The sequence below is a fragment of the Salvelinus alpinus genome, chromosome 8 (assembly GCF_045679555.1).
Source record: "Salvelinus alpinus chromosome 8, SLU_Salpinus.1, whole genome shotgun sequence".
In the NCBI taxonomy this organism is placed as follows: domain Eukaryota; kingdom Metazoa; phylum Chordata; class Actinopteri; order Salmoniformes; family Salmonidae; genus Salvelinus; species Salvelinus alpinus.
Genome location: NC_092093.1, coordinates 17,510,164 through 17,528,087, shown reverse-complemented (window position 1 = coordinate 17,528,087; position 17,924 = coordinate 17,510,164). Strand labels below are relative to the sequence as shown.

General features: G+C 48.6%; 1 protein-coding gene across 10 annotated transcripts in view; it reads left to right on the top strand.

Annotated features, from left to right (window-relative positions):
* The window catches only part of LOC139582647 (serine/threonine-protein kinase MRCK alpha-like), a 115,472-nt gene that overhangs the window by 90,310 nt on the left and 7,238 nt on the right, over window positions 1-17,924 (top strand). For 7 of the 10 annotated variants that reach the window (XM_071412824.1, XM_071412823.1, XM_071412821.1 and 4 more), the window contains 17 exons: window positions 1,394-1,504; window positions 1,617-1,700; window positions 1,928-2,033; window positions 2,321-2,457; window positions 2,787-2,926; window positions 3,053-3,134; window positions 3,314-3,533; window positions 3,760-3,822; window positions 5,235-5,488; window positions 5,705-6,044; window positions 8,295-8,392; window positions 8,492-8,576; window positions 8,734-8,857; window positions 14,015-14,132; window positions 15,045-15,165; window positions 15,455-15,615; window positions 17,823-17,897. In XM_071412824.1, coding sequence (XP_071268925.1) covers window positions 1,394-1,504; window positions 1,617-1,700; window positions 1,928-2,033; window positions 2,321-2,457; window positions 2,787-2,926; window positions 3,053-3,134; window positions 3,314-3,533; window positions 3,760-3,822; window positions 5,235-5,488; window positions 5,705-6,044; window positions 8,295-8,392; window positions 8,492-8,576; window positions 8,734-8,857; window positions 14,015-14,132; window positions 15,045-15,165; window positions 15,455-15,615; window positions 17,823-17,897 — 2,319 coding nt within the window. The remainder of the gene's footprint in view (window positions 1-1,393; window positions 1,505-1,616; window positions 1,701-1,927; window positions 2,034-2,320; window positions 2,458-2,786; window positions 2,927-3,052; window positions 3,135-3,313; window positions 3,534-3,759; window positions 3,823-5,234; window positions 5,489-5,704; window positions 6,045-8,294; window positions 8,393-8,491; window positions 8,577-8,733; window positions 8,858-14,014; window positions 14,133-15,044; window positions 15,166-15,454; window positions 15,616-17,822; window positions 17,898-17,924) is intronic. The other 3 variants (XM_071412829.1, XM_071412830.1, XM_071412825.1) reach the window with 2 other exon arrangements.

Below are 17,924 nucleotides of genomic sequence, written 5' to 3'. Positions count from 1 at the left end.
TGTGTAGCGCTCGTGTCCTGTGCATGGTCAATGGGTTATGTGTTGCGCTTGTGTCCTGTGCATGGTCAATGGGTTATGTGTAGCGCTCGTGTCCTGTGCATGGGTCATGGGTTATGTGTAGCGCTCGTGTCCTGTGCATGGGTCATGGGTTATGTGTAGCGCTCGCGTCCTGTGCATGGTCAATGGGTTATGTGTAGCGATCGTGTCCTGTGCATGGTTTATGGGTTATGTGTAGCGATCGTGTCCTGTGCATGGTTTATGGGTTATGTTTAGCGCTCGTGTCCTGTGCATGGTCAATGGGTTATGTGTAGCGATCGTGTCCTGTGCATGGTTTATGGGTTATGTGTAGCGCTCGTGTCCTGCGCATGGTTCATGGGTTTGTGGTCCAACCTCCAGGCTTCCTAATGACCAATGGGATGGTCAGTCCTATATCTACTATGACCACAATCCCCATTTGCCTTTTTAATACTGTGCATCTACCTGGTTCAATGGATTTCTTGCTTTTCCCTCTAAGCATGAATGGTGCTTTTTGGTCCCTCTTGGTTTCCTTACTTTCTACCAACTCCCGAACACCATGGCTGCATTCCAAACACTTAACAGACACACCCTCTCCCCTCAGACCTCAAATTAAGTGGACACTTCTGATTACGTATCATGACGTCTGACGAGTTTACAGGGAGGAAGGAATTCATTTTAAATGGACCACCCTTGCCCGGAAATTCGTCACTCGTTTGTCCCGCGACAATTGTGTTTTCAGCCACCGGTAGCTTGTAGGTGCTTTATATGCGCTACAGTCAATTATGATTGCATGTCTACTTATATTAACTATATTATTATTAATATACGCCAACTGTATGATAGCTAGAAAATTAATTAGCTAACTAACGTTAGCCTGCCTAGCTAGAACTTCTGAAGGAAAAAAATGTATTTCTACAATTTCCAAAAGATAACCAAACAAAAACATCCTTACTTTTACGAGACGTGTTTGTGCCATCATGTGCATTAGTAGCACCATTTCTAACTTATTTACATTCGTTTTTACTTACACTTGTATGTTGTTCCATATTGACGTTGAGGTTTTATGTTTTGGCGGACTTTTCTTAGCGGATGTACAATCTTCGCAAATTGAATTATGGGGCCCCGAAGTGAACATAATTGTACACTCGCAAACTCCATAAAAAACGAGGGCTGAGTGGCTTACGTTGCAAACTTCCCTTGCTTGGCTAATCATTTGGACCGATGATAAATATGGCCGCGGGGCTTTCCCCCAAGAGCACAAGGCGAGGGTAAGTGGAGGAGGGCGTGTCTGGGTTTGAAATGCAGCCCATGTCTTCCATGTCTTCCATGTCCTGTAACTCCTTTTATTCTTTCTTTCTACCTCTCTTTTCTCCAGGTGGACTCTGTGGATAACTTCACTCCCTCCAACACCCCATCCAGGGACGAGGACTCCAAAAAGTCTCGCTCACGGTCGCCCTCCATGGCCAGCGACGTAGAGCCTATTGAGGTGAATGCTAACCTCTGAACTTTGACCACTACGCTGGTTTCCTGGCCATGTATTAAATACAAGGTATATATTTTGCTGTACTCAAATCTATCTCTCTTCTCCCACACCCCAGTTGATAGACCACCCCCCACGCACAGTCCAGACCCCCACCATGCGACCAGGAGGCTATGGTAGTATCGGCCGCTCATCACCCAAGGTAAGACCTGACATCCTTCTTGTTCTACTGTTTTAACCACAGTCAATACTTTGTAATGTCAATCCCATGGACCTGACGAAGACCAAGCTAAGATTAAAAGGCTTACCGTTTCTGTACTTAAATAAAATGTCACTTTAATGTGTGTGTGTGTGTGTGCACACAATCTTTCTGTATTTGTCCTATGTGTTTTGACCGGCCGTCTGTTCTCCTCTGTTTGTCACCTGCAGCCCAAAGCCCACCAGTTTGTTGTGAAGTCCTTCAGTGCTCCCACCAAGTGTAACCAGTGCACCTCTCTGATGGTGGGACTCATTCGCCAGGGCTGCACCTGTGAAGGTAGAACAGGGGATAAGGGGAGTGATAAACGTGGGGAGGAGGAGAAGAGAAGGAGGAAGACAGATAGGAGAATGAGGAGAGAGGGGGATAAAGGGAGGAAGACTGGGATTTGAGAAAAGGGAGTGAAGGAAAACTAAATGAAATGGAAGGAGGAGAAGGCAGGATGCTAGGATGGAAGCAGGAAGAGGGAAGTGGGACAAGACCGAGGTGGCAGTACATTCTCTTTTAATGCTTGATGTGGCTATACATGGATAAAACCCCTCATTCTCTCCTGTCTGGTCCTGTAGTGTGTAACTTCTCGTGCCACGTGACGTGTGCTGACAAGGCTCCAGCGGTGTGCCCCGTGCCACACGACCAGACCAGGGGGCCGCTGGGCATCGACCCTCAGAGGGGTATTGGCACCGCCTACGAAGGACACGTCAGAGTACGTAAGACACAGAATATTGTTTTTGTTTATGCACTCTTTCAACAACTTTTGGTTGAAATTTCCTGCTGGATTAACTCCCTACTTGTGAATTAAAGTGGACATTTAAAAACGTCTATCTTACCTTGTATGTATAGCGTCTCTATCAGGGGCTGACCTGTGTGTGTTTGTGAGGTTTGCCTGTTAACAGTGTGTGTGTGTAATAAAATATGTCTCTGTCTGTAGTACTGGGATGGGAAAAAACCCTGCACAACCAATAGCTCTCCAAAAAAAGGGTTGGGTCTATGTGAGAGACTAAAGTGTTTGTCTCTCCCTGTGTGTGTTCCCAGGTGCCCAAGCCCACAGGGGTGAAGAGGGGTTGGCAGCGGGCGGTGGCCGTGGTGTGTGATTTCAAGCTCTTCCTGTACGAGCTGGGAGAGGCCAAGACCACAACGCCCAGTGTGGTCGTCAGTCAGGTCATAGACATGAGGTAAGGACTACAACCTGAGCGCTGTCTGAACTACAACTCCCATTGATGGGAGAGAGATGGCTGCTTATTAGAATTACCTCTGTGTTTAGTTCTTTAGTTCACTCTCTCTCTTTTTTTGTTTTCCAGGGATGAGGAGTTTTCAGTCAGCTCTGTTCTGGCGTCGGACGTCATTCATGCCAGTCGCAAGGACATCCCATGTATATTCAGGGTTAGCCTTTTATTCATGAGTACATGCATTTATACATTCATATGTTTACTCAGGGATTACTCCCCCACCTTGTTCCACAGTCTTCAGATTTCTCAGATTTTAACAATACTTCTGCTTTTGTTGTGGGAGGCCTGAAAGCTGTCTCCTCTCTTAGTACCTCTGGCCTCTTACCCCTCCAGGTGACGGCATCCCAGCTCTCCCCCTCCTCCAGTCACAAGCCTTCCATCCTGATCCTGGCCGACAGCGACCACGAGAGGAACAAGTGGGTGGGGCTTCTCAACGAGCTGCAGCGCATCCTCAAGAAGAACAAGCTGAAGGAGCGCTTCGTCTACGTGCCCAAAGAGGCCTACGACAGCACGCTACCGCTCATCAAGACCACGCAGTCCGCCGCTATTATAGGTTGGTGGAGAACACACAGCCTCTTTATTTTGGCTATGTAGTACTGAAGTCAATACAGGGACATGAACAAAACTCTATCTGACTTTAGTTTGTAGTGTAGAGCTGTTACATGTTGAGCTGCAGTCTCCCTCTGTCATTACCATGGTTCTAATGACTGCAGTATAGATGCACCTTTGGCCGTGCAGTAGACTCTGAATCAAATGTCCTCTTGTTGTTTTCTCTTCAGATCACGAGCGTGTTGCCTTGGGCAACGAGGAAGGCCTTTATGTCATCCATGTCACCAAAGATGGTAAGACTTTAGTACCCGCCTGGAGATGGTGAGACTTTAGTACCCACCTGGAGATGGTGAGACTTTAGTACCCACCTGGAGATGGTGAGACTTTAGTACCCACCTGGAGATGGTGAGACTTTAGGACCCACCTGGAGATGGTGAGACTTTAGGACCCACCTGGAGATGGTGAGACTTTAGTATCCACCTGGAGATGGTGAGACTTTAGGACCCACCTGGAGATGGTGAGACTTTAGGACCCACCTGGAGATGGTGAGACTTTAGGACCCACCTGGAGATGGTGAGACTTTAGGACCCACCTGGAGATGGTGAGACTTTAGGACCCACCTGGAGATGGTGAGACTTTAGGACCCACCTGGAGATGGTGAGACTTTAGGACCCACCTGGAGATGGTGAGACTTTAGGACCCACCTGGAGATGGTGAGACTTTAGGACCCACCTGGAGATGGTGAGACTTTAGGACCCACCTGGAGATGGTGAGACTTTAGGACCCACCTGGAGATGGTGAGACTTTAGGACCCACCTGGAGATGGTGAGACTTTAGGACCCACCTGGAGATGGTGAGACTTTAGTATCCACCTGGAGATGGTGAGACTTTAGTATCCACCTGGAGATGGTGAGACTTTAGTATCCACCTGGAGATGGTGAGACTTTAGTATCCACCTGGAGATGGTGAGACTTTAGTATCCACCTGGAGATGGTGAGACTTTAGGACCCACATGGAGATGGTGAGACTTTAGGACCCACCCAGGGAGATGGTGAGACTTTAGTACCCACCTGGAGATGGTGAGACTTTAGGACCCACCCAGGGAGATGGTGAGACTTTAGGACCCACCCAGGGAGATGGTGAGACTTTAGGACCCACCTGGAGATGGTGAGACTTTAGTACCCACCTGGAGATGGTGAGACTTTAGGACCCACCTGGAGATGGTGAGACTTTAGGACCCACCTGGAGATGGTGAGACTTTAGGACCCACCTGGAGATGGTGAGACTTTAGTACCCACATGGAGATGGTGATGCACTTCACCCATTATGCAGTTGAATTCTCACCACATGTTAGCTATCACAGTGGAGAAGTTTTTGACAACTCTCTCTGCCTCCCCTCTCTTCCCCTTCTCTCCCACCTCCTGACTCTCTCCCTCTCCTCTCCCTCCTCCTCTCTTCCCCCTCTCTCCCTCTCCTCTCCCCCTCTTTTCCCCTTCTCTCCCCCTCCTGACTGTCTCCCTCTCCTCCCTCCTTTTTTCCCCTTCTCTCCCTCCTCTTTTCCCCTTCTCTCTCCCTCCTGACTGTCTCCCTCCCCTCTCCACCCTCCTCTTTTCCCCTTCTCTCCACCCTCCTTTTCCCCCGTCCTCTTTCCCTTCCTCTTCTCCTTCCCTCCTCTCTCCCCTCCTCTCACCTCCTGACCTAACAGAGATAATCCGTGTTGGGGACAATAAGAAGGTCCACCACATTGACCTGGTCCCCCAGGAGCAGCTCCTAGCGGTCATCTCCGGCCGTAACCGCCACGTCCGTCTCTTCCCCATGGCCGCGCTGGACGGACGGGAGATGGACTCCTACAAGCTGGCCGAGACCAAGGGCTGCACGGCGCTGGTGTCCGGCTCCGTCCGAAACAACTCCTTCACCTGTCTGTGTGTGGCCATGAAGAGACAGGTCATCTGTTACGAGGTGGGTGGTGTGTGCAGGAAGGATGGGGTTGGTGGGACTTTTACAAGCCGTTTTACTCTTTCGTGTGTTACAAATTTTGTAATATAACTTTGCTCATAAAATATATTTTAAACAAATATATAGGCTCTATTTATGGGATTATGAAGGGTCGATTAAGCCTAAAATATTAAAGAATTAACTCCCAAAATCACAACATGATGGTTCTATGTCTCCCAGGTGAACAAGAGCAAGGCACGTCACCGCCGGCTGCAGGAGCTCCAAACCCCAGGTCCTGTCCAGTGGATGGGTCTCCTGAGCGAGCGGCTGTGTGTGGGCTACCAGGCTGGCTTCACACGCTACAGCATCCACGGGGACTGTGCCCCGGTCAGCCTGTTGCACCCCGAGGACCACACCCTGGCCTTCATATCCCAGCAGGCCTTGGACGCGCTGTGTGCCGTGGAGATCTCCTCCAAGGAACTGCTGCTCTGCTTCTCAGCCATAGGGGTCTACGTGGACTCGCAGGGCCGCCGCTCGCGCCAGCAGGAGCTGATGTGGCCCGCCGTGCCCAACTCCGCCTGTAAGTTCTGAACCAGCACAACTGTGTTAAAGCCCAATTCTGCCACTTTTCAACCTCATATTCACTATCTAGCACCATACCAGTGTCTTCATGTGTGAAACAGAGCGTTTTTCTGATCTGTGGTTAAAAAGAGAAGAAGAAAGGTCATAAAAAAATGCTTCTCTGACATCACAGGGTAGGATTAAAAGATTGAAAAAACGTTGATATTCAAAACCTGCAGTGAGTTTCTAGCTCAAGGGAAGGTATTGTCTTGCTCACCCCGTCACCGCACATTTCATAGTGTTTGAAAATCACTTTTTCAAATGTTTCAACTTTTGATGATGTAATCGGGTAGAACTTTGTAACTATGTTGTGCTGGAGATAATCAAAATGAGGTTGAAAAGTGGTGGAGTTGCCCTTTAACCTTTTCATAAACCAAGTGTTTTATATAAGGTTTTATTTCTCCACTGTTTACAAACAACAGGAACAAAATCAAACAATGCATATTGCCTCTGAATATGTTGAAAACTATGGCGTGGATGTGATGGACTGTCAGTCCTTGCTTCTAGGGTGTCTGTCAGTGAATTTGTGAGGGGTTACATTTCCCTTGCTCCATCCCAAAGCACCCTGGGGTCTGCCGTTTTGCTGAAAAACCAATCCCAGAATGCACACTACCGTTCAAAAGTTTGGGTCACTTGTTTTTGAAAGAAAAGCAATTTTTTTTTGTCTTTAAAACAACATCAAATTGATCAGAAATACAGTGTAGACATTGTTAACAATACAGCTGATTTTTTATGGAATATCTACATAGGCTTACAGAGGCCCATTATCAGCAACCATCACTCCTGTGTTCCAATGGTACATTGTGTTAGCTAATCCAAGTTTATCATTTTAAAAGGCTAATTGATCATTAGAAAACCCTTTTGCAATTATGTTAGCGCAGCTGAAAACTGTTGTGCTGATTTAAAGAAGCAATAAAACTGTCCTTCTTTAGACTAGTTGAGTATCTAGAGCATCAGCATTTGTGGATTCGATTACAGGCTCAGAATGGCCAGAAACAAAGACCTTTCTTCTGAAACTCGTCAGTCTATTCTTGTTCTGAGAAATGAAGGCTATTCCATGCGAGAAATTGCCAAGAAACTGAAGATCTCGTACAATGCTGTGTACTACTCCCGTCATAGAACAGCGCAAACTGTCTCTAACCAGAATAGAAAGAGGAGTGGGAGGCCCCGGTGCACAACTGAGCAAGAGGACAAGTACCTTACTGTCTAGTTTGAGAAACAGACGCCTCACAAGTCCTCAACTGGCAGCTTCATTAGATAGTACCCGCAAAACACCAGTCTCAACTTCAACAGTGAAGAGGCGACTCAGGGATGCTGGCCTTCTAGGCAGAGATGCAAAGAAAAAGCCATATCTCAGACTGGCCAATAAAAATAAAAGATTAAAATGGGCAAAAGAACACAGACACTGGACAGAGGAAGATTGGAAAAAGTGTTATGGACAGATGAATTTCAGTTTGAGGCATTCGGATCACAAAGAAGAACATTGGTGAGACGCAGAACAAATGAGAAGATGCTGGAGGGGTGCTTGACTCCCTCTGTCAAGCATGGTGGAGGCAATGTGATGGTCTGGTGTTGGTAAAGTGGGAGATTTGTACAGGGTAAAAGGGATCTTGAAGAAGGAAGGCTATCACTCCATTTTGCAATGCCATGCCATACCCTGTGGGCGGTGTTTAATTGAAACCAATTTCCTCCTACAACAGGACAATGACCCAAAGCACAGCTCCAAACTATGCAATAACTATTTAAGGAAGAAGCAGTCAGCTGGTATTCTGTCTGTAATGGAGTGGCCAGCTCAGTCACCAGATCTCAACCCTATTGAGCTGTTGTGGGAGCATCTTGACTGTATGGTATGTAAGAAGTGCCCATCAAGCCAATCCAACTTGTCGGAGGTGTTTCATGAAGCATGGGGGGAAATCTCTTCAGATTACCTCAACATATTGACAACTAGAATGGCAAAGGTCTGCAAGGCTGTAATTGCTGCAAATTGAGAATTCTTTGAGGAAAGCAAAGTTTGAAGGACACAATTATTATTTCAATTAAAAATCATTATGACCTTGTCAACGTCTTTACTATATTTCCTATTCATTTTGCAACTCATTTCATGTATGTTTTCATGGAAAACGAGGACATTTCTAAGTGACCCCAAACTTTTGAACGGTAGTGTAGCTTTAAGCCTGAAGCTGACGTTGGCCTTCTTTCTCCTCACCAGGTTACAACGCCCCCTACCTGTCAGTGTACAGTGAGAATGCTGTGGATGTTTTTGATGTCAACACCATGGAGTGGATTCAGACCATACCATTGAAGAAGGTGAGAGTATAGGACTGCAGATGTAGCGGAGGACCGTTAGTCGAATTGGTGTGTGTGCATGGTAGGTTTAACCTTTGACCCCGTTGTATCTTCCTGAAGGTGCGACCTCTGAACCCTGATGGATCCCTGAACCTCCTGGGTCTTGAGACTGTGAGGCTCATCTACTTCAGAAACAAGACTGCAGGTCAGTGACACACAGGATAGGCATCTAGACTGCAGGTCAGTTAGGAGAGGTACACATCTCAATGATTGTTATTAGGGTGTAATTCTCATTCTACAATAGGATTGTCGTGATTTTTTTGCTGTTGTTTTTGACCGGGTCCATGTTGTTAATATTCCAGAGGGTGACGAGTTGGTGGTTCCTGAGACGTCAGACAACAGCAGGAAGCAGATGGTTCGCAGCATGAACAACAAGAGACACTTCTCCTTCAGAGTCCCTGAGGAGGAGAGGATGCAGCAGAGGAGGTACACTACATACTACATATGTATGGCCCTGAACGAACTTCATTTGACTCTATTTAAACTGGAAACCACATATCCTGAGGCTGCATTTATTGTAGCTGGGGATTTTAGCAAGGCTAATCTGAAAACAAGGCTCCCTAAATTCTATCAGCATATCGATTGCGCAACCAGGGCTGGCAAAACTTCCGCTACGCATATAAGGCCCTCCCCCGCCCTCGTTTCGGAAAAGCTGACCACGACTCCATTTTGTTGCTTCCAGCCTATAGACAGAAACTAAAACAGGAAGCTCCCACGCTCAGGTCTGTTCAACGCTGGTCCCACCAATCGGATTCCACGCTTCAAGATTGCTTCGATCACAAGGACTGGGATATGTTCCGCATTGCGGCGAACAACAACATTGACGAATACACTGATTCGGTGAGCGGGTTTATTAGCAAGTGCATCGGCGACGTCGTACCCACAGCATCTATTAAAACATTCCCAAACCAGAAACCGTGGATTGATGGCAGCATTCGCGCAAAACTGAAAGCGTGAACCACTGCTTTTAATCAGGGCAAGGTGACCGGAAACATGACCGACTACAAACAGTGTAGCTATTCCCTCTGCAAGGCAATCAAACAAGCTAAGCGTCAGTATAGAGACAAAGTAGAGTCGCAATTCAACGGCTCAGACACGAGAGGTATGTGGCAGGGTCTACAGTCAATCACGGACTATAAAAGGAAAACCAGCCCCGTCGCGGACCAGGATGTCTTGCTCCAAGACAGACTAAACAACTTCTTTGCTCGCTTTGAGGACAACACAGTGCCACTGACATGGCCCGCTACCAAAACTTGCGGGCTCTCCTTCACTGCAGCCGACGTGAGCAAAACATTTAAACATGTCAACCCTCGTAAGGCTGCAGGCCCAGACGGCAACCCCAGCCGCGTCCTCAGAGCATGCGCAGACCAGCTGGCTGGTGTGTTTACGGACATAATCAATCAATCCTTATCCCAGTCTGCTGTCCCCACATGCTTCACGAGGGCCACCATTGCTCCTGTTCCCAAGAAAGCTAAGGTAACTGAGCTAAATGACTACCGCCCCATAGTGCTTTGAGAGACTAGTCAAGGACCATATCACCTCCACCCTACCTGACACCCTAGACCCACTCCAATTTGCTTTCCGCCCCAATAGGTCCACAGACGACGCAATCGCAATCACACTGCACACTGCCCTAACCCTTCTGGACAACAGGAATACCTATGTGAGAATGCTGCTCATCAACTACAGCTCAGCATTTAACACCATAGTACCCTCCAAACTCGTCATCAAGCTCAAGACCCTGGGTCTCGACCCTGCCCTGGCAACTAGGTCCTGGACTTCCTGACGGGCCGCCCCCAGGTGGTGAGGGTAGGGAATAACATCTCCACCCCGCTGATCCTCAACACTGGGGCCACACAAGGGTGCGTTCTCAGCCCTCTCCTGTACTCCCTGTTCACCCACGACTGCGTGGCCATGCACGCCTCCAACTCAATCATCAAGTTTGCAGACGACACTACAGTGGTAGGCTTGATTACCAACAACAACGAGACGGCCTACAGGGAGGAGGTGAGGGCCCTCGGAGTGTGGTGTCAGGAAAATAACCTCACACTCAACGTCAACAAAACATAGGAGATGATCGTGGACTTCAGGAAACAGCAGAGGGAGCACCCCCCTATCCACATCGACGGGACAGTAGTGGAGACGGTAGAAAGTTTTAAGTTCCTCGGCGTACACATCACGCAGCAGCACCTCTTCAACCTCAGGAGGCTGAAGAAATGTGGCTTGTCACCAAAAACACTCACAAACTTTTACAGATGCACAATCGAGAGCATCCTGTTGGGCTGTATCACTGCCTGGTACGGCAACTGCTCCGCTCATAACCGTAAGGCTCTCCAGAGGGTAGTGAGGTCTGCACAACGCATCACCGGGGACAAACTACCTGCCCTCCAGGACACCTACACCACCCGATGTCAATGGAAGGCCAAAAAGATCATCAAGGACAACAACCACCCGAGCCACTGCCTGTTCACCCCGCTATCATCCAGAAGGCGAGGTCAGTACAGGTGCATCAAAGCAGGGACCGAGAGACTGAAAAACAGCTTCTATCTCAAGGCCATCAGACTGTTAAACAGCCATCACTAACATCGAGTGGCTGCTGCCAACATACTGACTCAACTCCAGCCACTTTAATAATGGAAATATTGATGTAATAAATGTATCACTAGCCACTTTAAACAATGCCACTTCATATAATGTTTACATACCCTACATTACTCATCTCATATGTACAGTGGGGAGAACAAGTATTTGATACACTGCCGATTTTGCAGGTTTTCCTACTTACAAAGCATGTAGAGGTCTGTAATTTTTATCATAGGTACACTTCAACTGTGAGAGACGGAATCTAAAACAAAAATCCAGAAAATCACATTGTATGATTTTTAAATAATTAATTTGCATTTTATTGCATGACATAAGTATTTGATCACCTACCAACCAGTAAGAATTCCGGCTCTCACAGACCTGTTAGTTTTTCTTTAAGAAGCCCTCCTGTTCTCCACTCATTACCTGTATTAACTGCACCTGTTTGAACTCGTTACCTGTATAAAAGACACCTGTCCACACACTCAATCAAACAGATTCCAACCTCTCCACAATGGCCAAGACCAGAGAGCTGTGTAAGGACATCATGGATAAAATTGTAGACCTGCACAAGGCTGGGATGGGCTACAGGACAATAGGCAAGCAGCTTGGTGAGAAGGAAACAACTGTTGGCGCAATTATTAGAAAATGGAAGAAGTTCAAGATGACGGTCAATCACCCTCGGTCTGGGGCTCCATGCAAGATTTCACCTCGTGGGGCATCAATGATCATGAGGAAGGTGAGGAATCAGCCCAGAACTACACGGCAGGACCTGGTCAATGACCTGAAGAGAGCTGGGACCACAGTCTCAAAGAAAACCATTAGTAACACACTACGCCGTCATGGATTAAAATCCTGCAGCGCACGCAAGGTCCCCCTGCTTAAGCCAGTGCATGTCCAGGCCTGTCTGAAGTTTGCCAATGACCATCTGGATGATCCAGAGGAGGAATGGGAGAAGATCATGTGGTCTGATGAGACAAAAATAGAGCTTTTTGGTCTAACTCCACTCACCGTGTTTGGAGGAAGAAGAAGTATGAGTACAACCCCAAGAACACCATCCCAACTGTGAAGCATGGAGGTGGAAACATCATTCTTTGGGGATGCTTTTCTGCAAAGGGGACAGGACGACTGCACCGTATTGAGGGGAGGATGGATGGGGCCATGTATCGCGAGATCTTGGCCAACAACCTCCTTCCCTCAGTAAGAGCATTGAAGATGGGTCGTGGCTGGGTCTTCCAGCATGACAACGACACGAAGCACACAGCCATGGCAACTAAGGAGTGGCTCCGTAAGAAGCATCTCAAGGTCCTGGAGTGGCCTAGCCAGTCTCCAGACCTGAACCCAATAGAAAATCTTTGGAGGGAGCTGAACGTCCGTATTGCCCAGCGACAGCCCCGAAACCTGAAGGATCTGGAGAAGATCTGTAGGGAGGAGTGGGCCAAAATCCCTGCTGCAGTGTGTGCAAACCTAGTCAAGAACTACAGGAAACGTATGATCTCTGTAATTGCAAACAAAGGTTTCTGTACCAAATATTAAGTTCTGCTTTTCTGATGTATCAAATACTTATGTCATGCAATAAAATGCAAATTAATTACTTAAAAATCATACAATGTGATTTTCTGGATTTTTGTTTTAGATTCCGTCTCTCATAGTTGAAGTGTACCTATGATAAAAATTACAGACCTCTACATGCTTTGTAAGTAGGAAAACCTGCAAAATCGGCAGTGTATCAAATACTTGTTCTCCCCACTGTATATCCTGTACTCTATACCATCTACTGCATCTTGCCTATGCCGTTCTATACCATCACTCATTCATATATTTTTTATGTACATATTCTTATCCATTCCTTTACACTTGTGTGTATAAGGTAATTGTTGTGAAATTGTTAGGTTAGATTACTCGTTGGATATTACTGCATTGTCGGAACTAGAAGCACAAGCATTTCGCCACACTCGCATTAACATCTGCTAACCATGTGTATGTGACAAATATCATTTGATTTAAAGACTCTCAGACCATGAGAAACAAAGATTCTCTGGTCTGATGAAACCAAGATTGAACTCTTTGGCCTGAATGCAAAGCGTCACATCTGGAAGAAACCTGGCACCATGCCTATGGTGAAGCATGGTGGTGGCAGCATCATGCTGTGGGGGTGTTTTTCAGCGGCAGGGACTGGGAGACTAGTCAGGATCGAGGGAAAGATGAACGGAGCAAAGTACAGTAAGATCCTTGATGAAAACCTGCTCCAGAGCTGGGGACCTCAGACTGGGGTGAAGGTTCACCTTCCAACAGGACAACAACCCTAAGCACACAGCCAAGACAATGCAGGAATGGCTTTGTGACAAGTCTCTGAATGTCCTTGAGTGGCCCAGCCAGAGCCTGAACCCGATCGAATATCTCTGGAGAGATCTGAAAATAGCTGTGCAGCAACGCTCCCCATCCAACATGACAGAGCTTGAAAGTATTTGCAGAGAGGAATGTGAGAAACTCCCCAAATACAGGTGTGAGTCATACCCAAGAAGACTCAAGGCTGTAATCGCTGCCAAGGGTGCTTCAACGAAGTTCTGAGTAAAGGGTCTGAATACTTATGCAAATGTGATATTTCATTATTTTTTTGGTGTGTCTAAAAACCTGTTTTTGTTTTGTCATTATGGGGTGTTGTGTGTAGATTGATGAGAGGAGGGGAAAACTATTTCATCCGTTTTAGAATAAGACTGTAACGTAACAGAATGTGGAAAAAGTCAAGGGGGTCTGAATATTTTCTGAATGCACTATAGTAAACACTACATAGTACACACTGCACACTACATAGTAGACACTGCATAGTACACACTACATAGTACACACTATAGATGCTTCTTATTCAGAGACTCAGAATGAGAGACAGCAGCAGAGGATGTACACTACTACACCCTACGTAGTACACTATAGACGCTTCTCCTTCACTCTCCACAGGGGCATTCAGGGAGCTGATCTGTGTGTGTGTCCCTTGTGTAGGGAGATGCTGAGAGACCCAGAGATGAGGAACAAGCTGATCTCCAACCCCATCAACTTCAACCACGTGGCCCACATGGGACCTGGGGACGGCATCCAGATCCTCAAAGACCTGCCCATGGTAAGACCACTACAGTCCATATCAGTCTGCTTTGTAAAGACCTGCCCGTGGTAAGACAGACCTCTTCAGTGTGTCCATAGATTTCTGCTCTGTATTTGTTCCTGCTTTATCTGTGTTTGTATGTTTGTGTTTGTTGTCGTTTGTGATTTAATGTTAATGTGTTTACGCATGTGCATATGTGTGGTCATCATGTCTATATAAATTGTTGTATGTATGCATATGTGTTCATATTGGTATCATTATGTGAATGTATGTATTCATCTCCATAATCTATATATCTATATATCCTCGTCTGTCTCTGCCTCTCTGTCCTCGTCTGTCTCTGTCTCTCTGTCCTCGTCTGTCTCTGTCCTCGTCTGTCTCTGTGCTCATCTGTCTCTGCCTCTCTGTCCTCATCTGTCTCTGCCTCTCTGTCCTCATCTGTCTCTGCCTCTCTGTCCTCATCTGTCTCTGCCTCTCTGTCCTCGTCTGTCTCTGCCTCTCTGTGCTCATCTTTCTCTGTGCTCGTCTGTCTCTGTCCTCGTCTGTCTCTGTCCTCATCTGCCTCTGTCCTCATCCGTCTCTGTCCTCATCCGTCCCCGTCTGTCTCTGTCCTCATCTGCCTCTGTCCTCATCCGTCCTCATCTGTCTCTGTCCTCGTCTGCCTCTGTCCTCGTCTGCCTCTGTCCTCATCCGTCACTGTCCTCATCCGTTCCCGTCTCTCTGTCCTCATCCGTTCCCGTCTCTCTGTCCTCATCCGTCCCCGTCGGTATCTGTCCTCATCCGTCCCCGTCGGTCTCTGTCCCCGTCGGTCTCTGTCCCCGTCGGTCTCTGTCCTCGTCCGTCCCCGTCGGTCTCTGTCCTCATCCGTCCCCGTCGGTCTCTGTCCTCATCTGTCCCTGTCGGTCTCTGTCCTCTCCTGTCTTAACGCAGAACGTGCGTGTTCAGGAGAGTCGTGCTGCAGGCTTCAGTGGCTCCGTGTCCATCCCCTCCATCACTAAGAACAGAGCCGAGCCGGGACGGTCCATGAGCGCCAGCAGTGGACTGGGCATCCGTAAGTACCACACTACCAAACACACTAGGCTAGTAGGCTTGATAAATAAAGAAATATTGTATAATAAAAAGGGGATTAAAAAAGCATTGTTATAAATATAGGCCTGGGTAGTGAATGGAAGTGCTTGTTACTAATGCAACATGGAAAGTAGATTTAAATGCATTTGTATTGTATTGACTGATACAAATGATTATCTTCCATTCCTACCTCCCCCTCTCCCCTTCTCTGTCCTTCTCTCTCCCCATTCCTCTCTTTCTTCCCCATCCCTTTTTATTTTTCTTCCCTCCAGGTTCGTCATCTCAGAACGGCAGTGCGTTGAGGAGAGAGCTGTCTGGGGGTAGCTACAGCTCTAAGCGCCAGACCATGACCTCTCCCTCCGAGAGCTCCTTGTCCTCCGGAGGGGGTATGGACGGCTGCAGCGACGCACCCCTCTCCCAATTCGACAGAGAGGTACGTGACCAGCCTAGCGTACTCTCTCCCTAGGGTGCCTGGGTGAAGTGCACTTGATTGAGGCTAATAAAACTCAACTACTAACAATTGGGTAGAATTGTGTTGAATCGGCTTGAGTGTCTCATGATATACCATTAGGATTTTAAGTTGTTCTGATCAGTCATATCTCGTACTGTTCTGAGTTGTATTTTGGTTGTGATAGTTAAATGGATGGGTCTGAAACCACGTTTAATGAATCATTTGAGCACAGTTGCTCTAAATATGACAAGGATCACTCAGGTGAGAAATCGTGCCATATCAATACACAGAGAGTAAAAATACTCTAGCTGGTGTCCAATGACGTGGAAGCATGTACACATGTACATATCAAAGTGTTCCCCATAACTCTGCCACCACCACCCAGCCTCCGTGTTCTCGTGCCTCTCGCCCTTCGCCCCATCCCTTCCTCAATCACCAGCATGCTAACCCCTCACAGGGAACTCAATCGGCCCCCTACCCAACCCTGACCCCAGCCACCCCCTATGGTTATCTGCACATGGCCTCCCCTCTCCCACCCGCAGCCTCAACCACCCACCCAGCCAGATGTATCTACAATTCACCCTTAACTACTGATTCAGGGTCAGATAGTTCTTCATCCCCCTAATGGTTCAGGTTAGATTTGGGGTATAATAATCTGGTCCTAGATCTGTGATTAAGAGCAATTTTTACCTGAAGCGTCTAGCCATCCTCCAACAGTGATTCTAGCCTTAGCTAGCCTTCCTGCCTTTGGCTCCCTCTTCTGGCCTGGCTGTCTACCATACCAACCCCCTCCCTCAGACCTGGCTGACTGTCTACCGTACCAACCCCCTCCCTCAGACCTGGCTGACTGTCTACCGTACCAACCCCCTCCCTCAGACCTGGCTGACTGTCTACCGTACCACCCTCCCTCAGACCTGGCTGACTGTCTACCGTACCACCCTCCCTCAGACCTGGCTGACTGTCTACCGTACCCCCCCTCCCTCAGACCTGGCTGACTATCTACCGTACCACCCACCCTCAGACCTGGCTGACTGTCTACCATACCACCCACCCTCAGACCTGGCTGACTGTCTACCGTTTCCAGCCCTCCCTCAGACCTGGCTGACTGTCTACCGTTTCCAGCCCTCCCTCAGACCTGGCTGACTGTCTACCGTACCCCCCCACCCTCTGACTGTCTACCGTACCCCCCCACCCTCAGACCTGGCTGACTGTCTACCGTACCCCCCCACCCTCAGACCTGGCTGACTGTCTACCGTACCACCCTCCCTCAGACCTGGCTGACTGTCTACCGTACCCCCCCACCCTCAGACCTGGCTGACTGTCTAGCGTACCAACCCCCTCCCTCAGACCTGGCTGACTGTCTACCGTACCACCCACCCTCAGACCTGGCTGACTGTCTACCGTACCACCCCCACTGTTCCTCAGACCTGGCTGACTATCTCCCGTACCCCCCCTCCCTCAGACCTGGCTGACTGTCTACCGTTTCCAGCCCTCCCTCAGACCTGGCTGACTGTCTACCGTACCCCCCCTCCCTCAGACCTGGCTGACTGTCTACCGTACCCCCCCACCCTCAGACCTGGCTGACTGTCTACCGTACCCCCCCCCCCCCCCCCTCCCTCAGACCTGGCTGACTGTCTACCGTACCACCCACCCTCAGACCTGGCTGACTGTCTACCGTACCACCCCCACTGTTCCTCAGACCTGGCTGACTGTCTACCGTACCCCCCCTCCCTCAGACCTGGCTGACTGTCTACCGTACCACCCCCACTGTTCCTCAGACCTGGCTGACTGTCTACCGTACCCCCCCTCCCTCAGACCTGGCTGACTGTCTACCGTACCCCCCCTCCCTCAGACCTGGCTGACTGTCTACTGTACCCCCCCCCCCTCCCTCAGACCTGGCTGACTGTCTACTGTACCACCCCCACTGTTCCTCAGACCTGGCTGACTGTCTACCGTACCCCCCCTCCCTCAGACCTGGCTGACTGTCTACCGTACCCCCCCTCCCTCAGACCTGGCTGACTGTCTACCGTACCCCCCCCCCCCACTGTTCCTCATACCTGGCTGGCTCCATCGTGATTTGTGCCTGCCCCCATCTCACTCCCCCCCCAGCCCTCTCCTCTACGCTCCCCCAGCCCCAGCATGTTGTTCTCTGGGCTGGGCCGCTGAGTCTGTAACTCTTACCTCTCCAGTGGCAGGCGGTCTCGCCATCGGAGAAGACCCCTGATCTGAAAAGGGCTTTAAGGACCCTGCTTAGTAAGATGAAGGTAATGTCAGCACCCACCCACACACAT